Source organism: Peromyscus maniculatus, chromosome 5 (assembly GCF_049852395.1).
Source record: "Peromyscus maniculatus bairdii isolate BWxNUB_F1_BW_parent chromosome 5, HU_Pman_BW_mat_3.1, whole genome shotgun sequence".
Taxonomy (NCBI): domain Eukaryota; kingdom Metazoa; phylum Chordata; class Mammalia; order Rodentia; family Cricetidae; genus Peromyscus; species Peromyscus maniculatus.
The window spans coordinates 88025037-88038610 of NC_134856.1; the positions used below are offsets into that span (position 1 = coordinate 88025037).

General features: G+C 43.6%; 1 protein-coding gene across 1 annotated transcript; it reads right to left on the minus strand.

The window, feature by feature from the left end:
• Positions 1-5041: 5041 nt before the first annotated feature.
• On the minus strand, positions 5042-11609 carry Ucn3 (urocortin 3). The gene is made up of 2 exons (XM_006990202.4): positions 11181-11609; positions 5042-5963 (listed from the first exon to the last, which is right to left on the minus strand). The coding sequence occupies exon 2, from the start codon at positions 5955-5957 to the stop codon at positions 5466-5468; it is 492 nt and encodes a 163-aa protein (XP_006990264.1). The 5' UTR covers positions 5958-5963; positions 11181-11609; the 3' UTR covers positions 5042-5465.
• Positions 11610-13574: the final 1965 nt, after the last annotated feature.

Here is a 13574-nt window from a genome sequence, read left to right on the forward strand (position 1 = left end):
ACATGTCCAGCATTTAAGTGAGGCAAGCTCACACACCTGCTTTTAAACAGGATCCACATACATTTTTGGTGCCATTTTTATACTTCAATAAATGGTGTTAAATATTTGAGATTGGCTATAAATTTAATATATGCCATTTCCTTTTAAGGACTGTAGTAGTATGACAAACTTTTCCACAAACGCTTAGTAATTCCCTTTAAATCTAAAGATTTAAACTGTAAATATGGTGGGTACCCTTTACTGTTCAAAGATGTTCTTAAACTAGAAAAATCATTGCTTAACCTTCTAAGCTTTAAGTTACTTATGAAATGTTCATAATTAAAGTAGGAATTAAAGGGCTTAATGTACTTCTTCTAAGACAGCTGCTCTTGAATGTTGTCAACACTGTGTTTTAAAAAATGTACAGCTTCTTTATCACAAGAACTTTGAGACATAGTCACCTATATGCCATCCGAGTATCCTGAGCACAGCTCCTGGGGACACAGCACTGAGAATCAACATTGTAATCCTTGTTCCCATGGGGAGCAGACTGCAGTGAAAGTAGTCAATGGGATTTAGTCTGTTAGCACGCCAGAGAGATGGCTCAGCTGGTTAAGGTACTCACTGCCAAGCCCAATGACCTGAGTTTGTTCCATGAGAATTACATAGTGGAAGAACAGAGTGACTCTTGGAAGTTGGTCTCTGATGTCCACATATGTGCTGTGGAATAGCATGCTTGTGTGTGCATGGGCATGCACACAATGAATAAAATGTAATTAAAAGTGTGGTATACAGCATCATGAATGACTTTTATCCAACTAGGTGCTTCCTCTTAACCCTGTCTTACATATTCATGCCACAGATGCAGGATTTTGAACCAGACATGGTCCTCTAATATTTCCCTAAAACATCATCAACCAAAAATCTGCTCATAGAGGGGATGCCTAAAAATTTGTGGATTTCTACATTGGTTAGTAATTTCCTTCTGCTTGATCAAAGAAAACTTAAGTGACCCCCTTCAAACCATTCATCCTAAGAGGGTGCATGGCCATCACTAGAGATGACACAGTCTGTGAGAGGACACAGACACTGGGGAATTTGTTCAGTTATCACCAGATAACTGAGTTCTTCATGCACATCTGTCTTGGAGAATAATTAAAAAAATTGTGTCTTAGGAAAATGGCAAATTATTATCTGCCAAGAGCTCATGGAAGTTCCAAGAATAGTGTTTACTTTTTGTGCACTCAAAGTTCCCTTTGCCACTTACTGATTACCAGGGCTGCTAGAGTAGTTAAAAGCTCTTTAGTCACAGCAACTTATCATTGAGTTGGATTGCTATGTTCTTGCAGCCAGCGAGGCTCATCCTCACCTGTGCATCTGTTCTTCTGACTCAGGAGAAAGCAGGAGGACCAGAGGACATACGCATGTTAAAACAATGACTGATGCCTGTCCTCTACACTTACCCAGCACAAAAGTGAAATTTGTCATGATAAAAGTAATGGTGGTCTGTGGATATGGCCAGCTCTACCTCCCATGCCTTATCTGTACAAATTAGTAAACTGAATCTCAGAATAATCAAAGGACAAAAAAAAAAAAAAAAAAAAAAAAAAGACAGGGACAGGAAGACAGAGAGAGAGACGGAGAGACTTGCAGATAGAGTAATAAAAAATTGGAAAATGTTTGCCACTCATGTAAAAGGCACACAGCTTTCTGATCAAATATATAAAGAGCTACTTAAAAAAATAAACTCATTAGGAACTAATCCAAGAGAAAATCAAGCAAGGGCATGACAGATCACATAAACGCACATACATATGCAAATACAAATGAGCTTGAACTCTATGAAAAGGTGTTCAGCTTCATAACAGCTGTACTACTATAACTACCACATATAATTTCTCATCTGTCATATTAGCAAGTGTCTGTAACTTTCTCAATACACTGCATTGGTGGTGCTAGCATCCACTCTCCCTGTCCCTGCAAGTCAGAGAGAGACAATTCGGCAGTATTTGGTGAAATTACAAAGTTTTACACCCTTTGATTTAACAATCATTCTCTTGCAAGCATTACTGGAAATTTTTTTGGGGGGTGGGGTTGGTTTTGGTTTTGGTTTTTTCAAGACAGGGTTTCTCTGTGTAGTTTTGGTGCCTGTCCTGGAGCTCGCTCCGTAGACCAGGCTGGCCTCAAACTCACAGAGATCCGCCTGGCTCTGCCTCCTGAGTGCTGGGATTAAAGTTGTGTGCCGCCGCCGCCTGGCATTGCTGGAAAATTTTAACTTTAAATATTTTTAAATTTTAATCATCCTATCTCTTAGATCAATACTCCAAGAACAGGGAAATGAATACTTTTCTGAATATTACATGTTTATGAGTAAATCTTATAAGTTCCTTGGTCACTAGTATTCCTGAAACTGTGATAATATCTCACTTAATTCTTACAAGTATATTCCAAGGTATATGTATATGTTCAGTTTTGAAGACAGAGATTAAAGATCAGAGAAGTTAGAAAGATAGCCAAGGTCTCCCCTCTGTGAAGTGGCAGACTCACATCCATTTGTTCATGAACTCTCAATCAGTATTGTAAGTATTAGCTCTGAAAGCTAAACATCAGAGTCAAAGAGCCAGCAGCCCAAACTCCCTCTCTATGTTCTCGGGAGGGTTCTCTTCCAGGCCACCCTACTAGTTTGTGGTAATGTCTTGGCTTGTGACATCACTTCAGTCTTCAAATAGTATTTTCTACTTGTGTGCCTCTATGGCCAAAATTCCTCCTCTCATAGGACACTGGTCATATTGAATTAGGGCTTATGCTACTCCGGTATGACCTCAACTTAAGTAATTACATTTGTACTGACTGAGGAGCTAGGGATCGAGGATTCAAAATGCCAATAGGGGAAGTAGGAATCATAGTTCAGCTCAACAATTAGAGTGAGAAACCTTGAGAGCCTAAAAATTTGATAAAAATCATTTGAGTGCTGAGGCCTCCAAGAAACTGCCCAGTGGGCCATGCCTAAACTGTTCAGCCACATTTCTAAGCTTTTATTTATTTTTACTTTTTTTTTATTCTTTGTGTCTTTCACATTATCCCTCCCAATCCCACTCATCTCCCGCCCTAACCCAAAATAAAACAAAATAAAATTTAAGAGAAAAAGAGAAAAAGAAAAAGAAAAAAAGAAAGAAGGAGAAAATCTCATCATGGAAGGTCCAGTGTGACACAGTGAGTCACACAGTAAACCCCTTTATCCGTATATTTTTACCTGTAGATGTTTATTGAAAGGAATCATTGGTCTCTGCTGCACCATCAATGCTGGGCCCTCACTGAGACTCCTCCTGTACATTCCATTGCTGCCCTGTGTCATGGAGATCCTGCAGCCCTGGGTCCACCGGACTGATCTGTCTCTGTCTTTGCCTTTCTCTCTGTGCATGTATTGGACATTTAATCAAGGGCCTTGTACATACCAACCATTGAACTACAACCCCAGCTTCATTTTTATTTTGACTTTACCTCTGGTAGTGCGCTGATGTTCATGTTTTGTGTGTGTGTGTGTGTGTGTGTGTGTGTGTGTGTGTGTGTGTGTGTGTGTTGTGTTGTGTTGTCACTCAGAAGTTTAATTTTATTTATTAATGACTTGTCCCTGTGTGGAAGTCAATAGGACAATGGTCTCTTTTCTGAGAATCTGGCCATTGAGTTTTGCTGTGAGGAGGCCACAGAGTTTTTAATGTGGTCTAGTTTTAGGAGAATTTTGTTCATATTAAATATTCTCATCTTGAATTTGTCATATAAATCTATGAATATGTATGTAATTTTACACAACTGCTCTCACTCTCAAGTTCATCATTTGTAGCATTGTGATAACATTGACTTCTTTCCAAATTTGCTTCTTTTTATTCAGTTAGCTGGTTTTCAGACAGCAGAAGTCTTGCCTTACATCACAGAAACATTAGTACCTGCCACATTGCCCTGCACAGTACTGGGCAGGTATCTGGGTTCAGTGAGAGTTCAGTGAAGGGGTCAGGGAGATGGGTAAAGTACTTGCCATGTGTGGTGGTTAGAATTAGAATGACTCATATGCTCATATGTTTGAATACTTGGTCCCCAGTTAGTGGAACTGATTGGGAAGGATCAGGAGGTGTGGCCTTATTGGGAAAAGTGTGTCACTGGGGGCAAGCTTTCAGGTTTCAAAACATATTTTTCCATTCTCTCTCTGCCTCCTTTTCCTGTCTCAAGATGGGTGTTATCTGCTACTGCTCTAGTCCCATGCCTGCTTGCCTGCTGGCCTGCTCCCCACTATGACCTCTAACCCTTTGAAACTATAAGCACTAAGTAAACATGTTCTTTTATAAATTGCCATGGCCATAGTGTCTTACCACAGCAATAGGAAGTAACTAAGACTCTATGGAAGCTTAAAGACAGGAGTTTAGATCCCCGGTATCTCTATAAAAATGCTGGGTGGGCATGGTGGCCTCCTTATAATGCCAGATTCTGCAAAGTAGAGACAGGATCCCCAGAGCAAGCTGGATAACTATACTAGTTATCTGAGTCAGTGAGCTCTGGGTTCAAATGAGAGATTCTGCCTCAGTATATAAGGTGGGGAGTTATCCAGGAAGACAGCTACATTAATCAGCCTTTACTCTCACATGTAGGTATTTCTACCAATATACAGGTGGCCCCACAATGCTAACATGCTTACACATGTGCATGCATACCCACACACATACACATAAAACTCAACAAGAAATTAAGAAATTAGTGGCTCTGTGCTCTAGTGTGCTATGGAGGAATTTGGAATGGTACAGCCTCCTGCTCGTCCACAGCCTGATGCCCACTCTGAAACAAATCCCAAATTATGCTGCTTTTTTTTTGGGGACCAGCTTACAAAGACGGTTTAAGAAGGAACCACAACAGCTGACCGATTCTTAAGCTTTCCTTTCCTCTTTAGCAGCGCCGCCCCAGGAGGGATGGGGAACTGACCCCCTCAGCAACATCCCTCATTAGCAGTTCCTGTTCTATGATCAGTTTGAAAGAAGAAAAGCAGAGACAACAGAAGTTCAAGAAGCCACTGGTTTTAATCCAGATGGGGATATAAGGGGAGGTATTTGGTGGCAAGAGGGTGAGCTGTGCCTCTCCTTGTCTCTGCCGAGGTACGGGTGGAACAGGGAGGGAGCCTCAACAGTCTCTCCTTCCACATGTGGACAACAGGGAGGAGCTTGGAGAGGAGAGGCACTGGGTGAAATTAGCCTGTTACTGCAGGGAACCAGAAAGCAGACACAGGATACAGGAGAGACGCTAACCTCCATCATCTGCACAGGCTGGACAATCCTGCACTTAAATGTGTATGTACAGAGGAGAAGGGAAAACCAGGATGGAAGCGAGAGGGGATCAGAGAGGCACAGCAGTCCTTTGAGACTCAAGGGCACGCCCTCAGTTTCCCCCACTCTCTATTCTGGGGCTCTTGTCTCAGCGAGCGGCCCTCCCACCAGGTCTCTGCTTTACTTCTTCCCAATCTGTGCCATCAGCTGCGCGTTGGCCGCTGCCTTGGCTCGCAAGTGCTTGGCCTTGTCGATGTTGAAGAGGATGTTCATGATGTTAGTGGGAACATCAAGGGACAGAGTGAACTTGGTGCCCCGGTCGCTTTTGGCCTTGTCCTGGTACAGTTTCCCTTTGTGCTGTGCTTGAGACTGGTATCTGTACCGGCTGCTTCCAGCTCCACTCCCACCTGCAGCGCCCGAGAAAGTTCTTTTGGTCTTGCCAGGCTTTCCTCCTTCCTCTTCTTCTCTCAAAGGGTCTTGCGGGGGCAGGTGGTCGAAGCTCTTCTTGCTCAGCAAGGGCACCTCCTCCAGCTTGTTCTTCTTGACCTCAGACAGGGCTGTGTTGAGGCAGCTGAAGACTGGTCCAGCGTTGTAGAACTTGTGGGAGAGGCTGGTCCCCGGGGCCCCCAGAAGCAGCAGGAGCAGCAGCGGGAAGTACGTGGGCACCAGCATTGCTCCCTGCAGTAGAAAAGAAGGATGTGGAAACAGGCATGAGAGGGACTTAGGTCTGAGAAGGACATGGAGCAAGGTCCAATAGATCATTTCCAATGTTCTTCTGGGAGGTTTCTCTAAGTTGACCCCAAGACCAGCAACATCACCTGGACATTTGTTACAAATTGCAATCGATTCTCAGGTCCTTCCCTAGAACCAGGGAATCATAATAAAGAGCCCGACCACCTGTGTTTTAGCACAGCCTTCTGATCGTCTAGATGTGTACAGTATCCTGGAGGCTTGTGGATCTGAATGCTTGGTCTCCTGATTGAGCTGCTTTTTTTGAGAAGTTTTGGAAACTCAGAAGGAGGAGAAAGTAGGTCACTGGGGGACAGGGGTGTTCCTAGGAAGCATATCATGCCTGGTTATTTCCTGTCTTGCTGTCTGCATTTGCTCCATCATGATGGAAGCTTCTCTATGCTGCCCTGTCATGATGGGCTGAAACATCTCAGACTGTGAGCCCAAACAAACCTTTCATGCTCTAAGTTGCTCACGGCTGTGCAATGCAGAACAGTTCACCCTCTGTTAGTTCTGATGGTCTCTACAAGCTGAGGATTTGCCAGTCTGGTGTCTCTATCTTGTTTGATTCAGCTTTGCCACTGGCCCCCAAAGTGAATAACAAATGTACTAAGTAAGTGTGTGGCCGCCTTCTTGGTCTTCAGAACTAGTCATCTGTGCCTGTTCTCTAGACCAATCGGAGAGTGGGCAGAAGTTGCCTCCTGTGTACAAGAGCCGATCCCATTTCCACCCTAGCCCCTTTTGCCTGGTCTGTGAATGCACATTCTCTCCCACCCAGAAATAAAGACATGGACTTAATTAACTTCACAAAAAACCCAAGTGGAAATGGCTGGGGCTTGTCAGTGGCCAGGGTTTATCTAAACCCCTCACAGAGTAACCATGGCTGCTGTTCTGCAGACCTTGACATGCTGGTACCCAGCATGTGTGTTCTCAACCTGTCATCAGAACATACTGTTCCTGGAGTGTATGCAGGCACTTACCGAGCAGGTTTCAAGTGCTCGCATCTGGGTGTGCTCCTGAACTTTACTTTGGGCTAGCTATGAAACTTGGGTAATTATTTTCTAATGCCAGTATTTGAAAATGCAAGGAATATTCTGTAAGTGAATAAACACCGGGATTCTGCTGAGCACTCAGCAGTGAGGAAAGTTGTTTCGTTAGTTGAAGTTATAGCGTACAGTGGCTTTAGCTGCAGTTGTTATGGTGTACAGTGGCAGGGGGCATGTAATCAAAGGCCTGAGCTCTAAATCACCTTAATGCCAATATGACCTTGGCTGTGTCCTTTCTCAGTTGATGAGTAGGAATGCACCCAAGGCTACCCCAAACTTCCTTAGGCTGTAAAAATCAGTCTTACTCTTTAGTTCAGGCTCGTCAGGAGCTCAGTATATAGCCCTGATGCTGAGACTGAGAGCTTGCACCTGCAGGTGATGCTGATGCCGTGGGCCCATCTCTGTTCTATTCTGTTCAACTTCTCTTTGTGATGGTTAGAATTTCTAGAGCTGGGTGTGGTGGTGGCACACACTTGTACAGCACACAAGTGACTGAAGCAGGATGCTTGTAAGTTTGAGGCTAGCCTAGATTAGCTATTAAGAGCTTGATTCAAACAACAACAAGAAGCTTGTTGGAGTTCCTGGGGAATATTTTACAGAGCTGTATCATTGTTCTCTGTGAACAAAGACACACTGCTCAATGGCCAGATCTTTGGCTTTACTATGTACTGAGGATCCAGCTAGTTCTGCGTAGTTAGTGAATGTTCGTTGTCTGATGCCTTGAAGACATCTTAAAACTTGGGAGTAATTTTAAGTGACTTCTTAACCCTGAAAGAATGTAAAAAGCAAAGCAAACAGACAACAGTTCAGAAAGTGTTAATGCTGGTGGGAAAGTTGTAGAGAAACTTCCATCTCTTCTGTGGCTTTGTTTACTGCTTCCTCCCAGAGATTGCAAATGCACTCTTGTCTAAGGGCCAAGAACCCCATTTTCACCTGTTAGACTCTTGAGTGAGTTATGCTTATGAGGGGATACGAAGGCACACAAAATCTTGACACAGTCCAAGTTCTTGCTACATTGTGAGGCTCCACCTGTTCTCCCTAAAAATGCTTCAGCATAGTGGCAGGGGCCAGCTTAGATTTTTATACAAGAATCACAAATATTGCTGAAAACTCAATGTATTTTGTGTTCAAGTCCATCTTGGGACTGACTCTACTGATACTGGCTGCTCCTTCAGTGTGAACTAGCCCCTGAATTTACAAACCAGTACCTTTGAACTGGGCAACTTTGAACTCTGTATTTCTTTGGCATTTCTAGTTCTTCAGTGATGTCATCTTTTTTGTGATGCAGAGATTCTTTGCCCCTGGGGTTCCTTGGTAGCTGCTGATAGGGTCAACAGAGCCTTATATTAAATCATATCCTCAATAAATATTTGTTATATAAACTGACATGCAGATTAGCATTCACACACTTAATGAAATTAATTTTTCCTAAGGTAGAAAGAGGTTTTTAATTGTCTTTTTGGATGTATTTTCTCTGTGCAGACATATGCTATTATGTATTACTGAGAAAAAAATACTTGATGAGGCACAGGGGTTTTGTTGTTGTTGTTCTTATTTTCAAACCATGCATGTGTATTTACATGAAAAAAAAAGTTCTGCCAAAATTACTGTCTATAGTTTTCCCAGGAAAAACTTTAAATTTTTTTCTGGCTATGTCCTGGCCTTCATGGAGCTCCTGCTATGGATTTGTTTGTGTCCTGCTCATCTCAATTACATGAGTAATTGACCCTGGGCTGAGAGGTGAGACCTCTTTTTAATCTACTTACATCCTTGTGTGTGTGTGTGTGTGTGTGTGTGTGTGTGTGTGTGTGTGTGAGAGAGAGAGAGAGAGAGAGAGAGAGAGAGAGAGAGAGAGAGAAAAGAGAAAGAACAATTTTTTAAAAATACGTTATTTTCTTGTTCTTTAAACCCTTCGTTTCCATCAGAGAGGAAAATCATGGAGAGGAAGCCAAAGATGACTGAATGGTACATAAGATGTGTCTGTGAGCAAATACCCTGTCTGGGACATCTTTGGCACACCCTGAGTCCGTGTGTGTGTGTGTGTGTGTGTGTGTGTGTGTGTGTGTGTGTGTGTATGAGACTGTGGGTGTTTTGGGTGATAAAGACATGTCAGCCTTGACACTGATGAAACATTGTTACAAAGACAGTTATCCAGAGCGTTGTGCATTATAGAGAAGGTCCGACTCTAGCCCTCTATTATCTAAAATATAAGGGTTCTTTACCATTCTGGGTATTTTTACCATCAAAGTAATGGGCAGGAGTTGGGAGACAGTCACATTACTCTTCAGGGCTTTTCTTGTAATGATTCTTTATATTTTTCTGAGGCTTAGAGAATCAAAGGGAAAATGCTCTTTATCAGGTATAATGGCATATGCCTATAATCTCAGTACTGGAGGTAGAGACAGGATGATCAGGGTTCAAGGTCATACTTGGCAGCATAGGGAGTAGCAGGTAACCCAAGACTGTGTGTGACTCTGCTTTGAAAAGCTGAAATAAACAGATAACTAACCAAATAAAGCCAAACCACAAAAAAGGTGCCCCATGCTCCCTAGAGAATGTGTTATTCTTGAACAAATTTCTCCTGTTAACTTCTTCAGGACCATTTACCTTAACTGAAGCGACATGAAGTTTCAAGTCGCCCCTGTTCTTTCTTCTGGAAACATCAAGCCCCAGTTAGTTAGATTAGGGAGTAAATCTGTACACTTGTTTTTTATCTTCAGACATTTGAAACTCTTTGGGGTTATTTCAGCAGTACTTTCCTATGGGGCCTTTAAAGAGGTACAATCATTCTAGACAACTGTAACCCAATCAAGTGTAAATACGAAGCAGTGAAGGACCTGGCCAGACCCAGAAGAAAGCACAGGACAGAGACACCATGGATTCCACAGCTTCCCAAGTGTAGCAATAAAGACAGAGACCTCTGGGGCCCAGTGTCCGCAAACAGATAGAAACTCAACGAAGAAACGAGCCAGCTGAAAACTTTTTGGGAATCCACACTGCAGAACTTAGGGAACACTCAACATTTCAAGTATTAGAGGATGAAACTTTTTGAAATATTTTACTTTTGGAATAGTTTGTATGGAACACTGTCCAACCTAGATCTAGACCCAAGCAACTCCTCCCCTGAATACGAAAAGTGAGGCTCTTCTCTCCTCTCAAAGATGGAGGATACAATTGTCATGTTATAGACCAGTCATGGGTGTATCTTAATTATTCCATTCCTAGAAGAGGCTCCCCCCTACACACTTTACATAGCTGTGTTTAGAAAAGGATAAAGCAAACAGAGTTCTCAGGAAACTTGAACAAAAAGGTAGACCTGAAACATTCCTCTATATTCTTCCTTGCTCCCTCGCTCCCACAAGTGGTAGTCATTCAGCTATTGTACCCCAATCTCTAACCACTCCCCCACCCTTGGTATTCCCAGCTTTGCAAGATGGAAAGGATTCTGGGCTGGGAGAATTCTTCACCTTTCATGTTGCATTGGGCTAGTCTCTTAAGCTGTCGGGGATGTTGTAGTAACTGTCCCCCACCCCGGGATATCAGGAAAGGGAAAAAGATGCCACAGGCAAGAAGCTTGAACAAGTGGACAACAGATCCATGCATCTTTGCTGCTCTGATGCAGCGTGGAATACGGGACTCTAATTTCTGGGCTTTGATATCCCATCTAGTTGTAAGCTATCACCAAAGACTGCTTTTTGTGTTCATAGATGGACTGCATTCAGAAACAAGAGGTGTGTGTGTGTGTGTGTGTGTGTGTGTGTGTGTGTGTGTGTGAGAGAGAGAGAGAGAGAGAGAGAGAGAGAGAGAGAGAGAGAGAGAGAGAGAGAGAGAGAGAGAGAGAGATCTGGACAAACTGTACTGGACCTGCCACCTCTTCAAAGCAGGTCTGTGTATACTAACAAAGGAAAGGTCATTTTGTCCCCTGAATAACTTCTCCTTGGTGTCTTTGGCACCAATTTCTGCTGATTTAAAACAAGTCTGGCCATGGAGGTCAGCACTCTCTTCCCACGAGCCCCTACCAAGGGCTGGTAGCCACTCTCTCTCAGCTGTCTAGCACCCAGCCCTTGTTGAGAGAAAATACATTTACACTTTATAAGTCAGTCCCTAAGAACAGCCTTACCTGTAAGTGGACTTTCTCTGGAGTGGAAATGCTCAGGGCGAGGGCACAGCTCCAGGGTCAGCAGGGCTGCTCCAGGCAGGTCCTCTGAACTTCTGTCTGCTCGGGGTCGCAGCTCTGTCGTCTTTGGTGTTGTTCGTAAGTGGGCTGTGATATTTCCTCTCTATGGAAACCGCTCCACTCCCCTGTGCTTATGTATATAAAAGTGACAGATCACAGGGTGGATCGTAATCCCAGACGTGGTGTCTACATTGGGGTGAGATTTCATTTAAAATACAACTAGAGCCAGCTGTCCACGTCACAGAGATGACAGGTACTCGGGAGACTGGAAGCCCTCCTGCCTCTCCCTCCTCTGGTCACCTTCTTCCCCTCCTGTCGTTGCAACTTGCTTCATTAATTAAAAAACAAAAGACAAACAGCAACGGAACCCAGACCACAGGTAAGCGGAGGAGCGGTGTCTTTGGACAGAGTTTCATTACTGATATTAATTCCGGCTGACTCCAGCTTCTCCTACCTCTCCCTCCTGCTAACCCTCCCATTGGAAATCTGGGGCCAGAAACTGCTTTGCAAGCAGAGAAGGTGGTTTGGAGTTCATCTGTTGCCCTGTCTTTTTGTGAGTTCTGACAACAGTGTTAGCTGGTTACTCACCCAGCTCATTATCATTGTTTGTGTTGGTCAAATATCCGGTGTCCAGAGCATCTTAATAGGAAATCACTTAAATTTTACTAGTTTATACACCCAGTATTTACTGGACACCTACTGGGTTCCAGGTATTTTTCAGACTCTGGAGAATGAGGCTAGACTAGAAAAGCACCTGATAGAGAGAGGAGAGAGAGAGAGAGAGAGAGAGAGAGAGAGAGAGAGAGAGAGAGAGAGAGAGAGAGAGAGAGAGAAAGAAACAGAACCCGATTATCAGGCAGCAAATGCCATAGTTTAGAAAGTAGCAGGCCTGCCCCCTTGAGAGTCCCCTGTGCTCAGTGAGAGGAAAACAGAAGTGTGCACACAGGAGGGCAGTGCTCTGGTGTGGACTGAGCTAAGGGAGGGAGTCAGTTGGGAAGGAGCCAGGCAGAGGATGCTAGGAGCTGGTCCACACTGAGAAGTGCTTTGGAGACATGTTTATAGAGTAAACATCACTTGATACGTCCTAGGAGATGTGAAGGGGGTGGGGTTCAGACAGGTGACCCTTAGTTCATAGATGAGGAAACAGAGGCCATGAGAAATAGCTTGCTGCTGCCACATAGACTCTACACCACAGGGTCAGGATGTGAACTAGCCTCACACTAGGCACAATGCTGTTTCTAATCCGCCTTAGACCTTATTGTGTTGAGTAGATTTTTAAGGAGCCATGTGGCTGGTTGGGTCTCCATGGTCTGTCAGGCAAAACCAGAGACCAAGACCCAGATGACTGTTCCTTGATTGAAATTCTTCTAGGTCAGTGGTTCTCAACCTTCCTATTGCTGCAGACCTTTAATACAGTTCTTCATGCTGTGGTGACCCCCAACCATAAAGTTGTGTTTTTTTTTGTTGTTGCTATTTAGTAACTGTAATTTTGCTATCTGTGTTTTCTGATGTTCTTAGGTGGCCCCTGTGAAAGGGGTTTGAGAACCACTGCTCTAAGTGAAGAGCTAGGTGATCTTAGAGGATCTAGACTCTTCAGTGTCCACAAATATCTAGAGGGAAAAGTAGAGAAGGATTCCAAGGCTTCTGGTCTCTTCTAACATTCTAACCCACTTTATAGAGATATGAAATTGAGGGCTGCCATGCAGTTTGGTTATAGAGCAGGCCCTGGGTCCTACCCACCAGCACCACAAGTTTCAGAGAGGTATGAAATTGGACCCCCTTTTCAAGTCCTTACCCCAGAGATATCTGGGCTGCGATTCTCAGGAGGTTAGAGGTAAAATGCAACTAGATTTGTGTTTGATTCAAATCCACTAGTTCTATCATTAATTAATTAATTAATTAGTATAGACTAGTCTAAGAGAAGTTTTTTTTCCCCATTTGGGATATTAGGCAGTCATGGGACTCCTGTTGATGGAGAGTAGGCAGTTAGAAACTTGGACTTGACTCATTTCTCTTCTTTTAGGAGTTCTGGTATGGCAGGGAGGAAGATTTATGAAGATCGAAAACATGGGCACATGCAGAGCAGGGTTTCTCAACCTTGGTTGGACTGACATTTGGGTCACACAATCCCTTGATGTGGTGGTCTTTATGGAGCCCTGTAGGGCATTCCACAGCATTTTGGCCTCTTCTCAGTGATGACAATACCACCCTCCATATTTGTGTAACCAAAATAGCACTGGAGGAAAGACACTATACCTCAGCTTCTTTTCTTACGACTCTGCCCTGCTTCCTCTGGACCTCCCAGAAACCCTCTTCCTTTGAGTCCAGACCTCCATG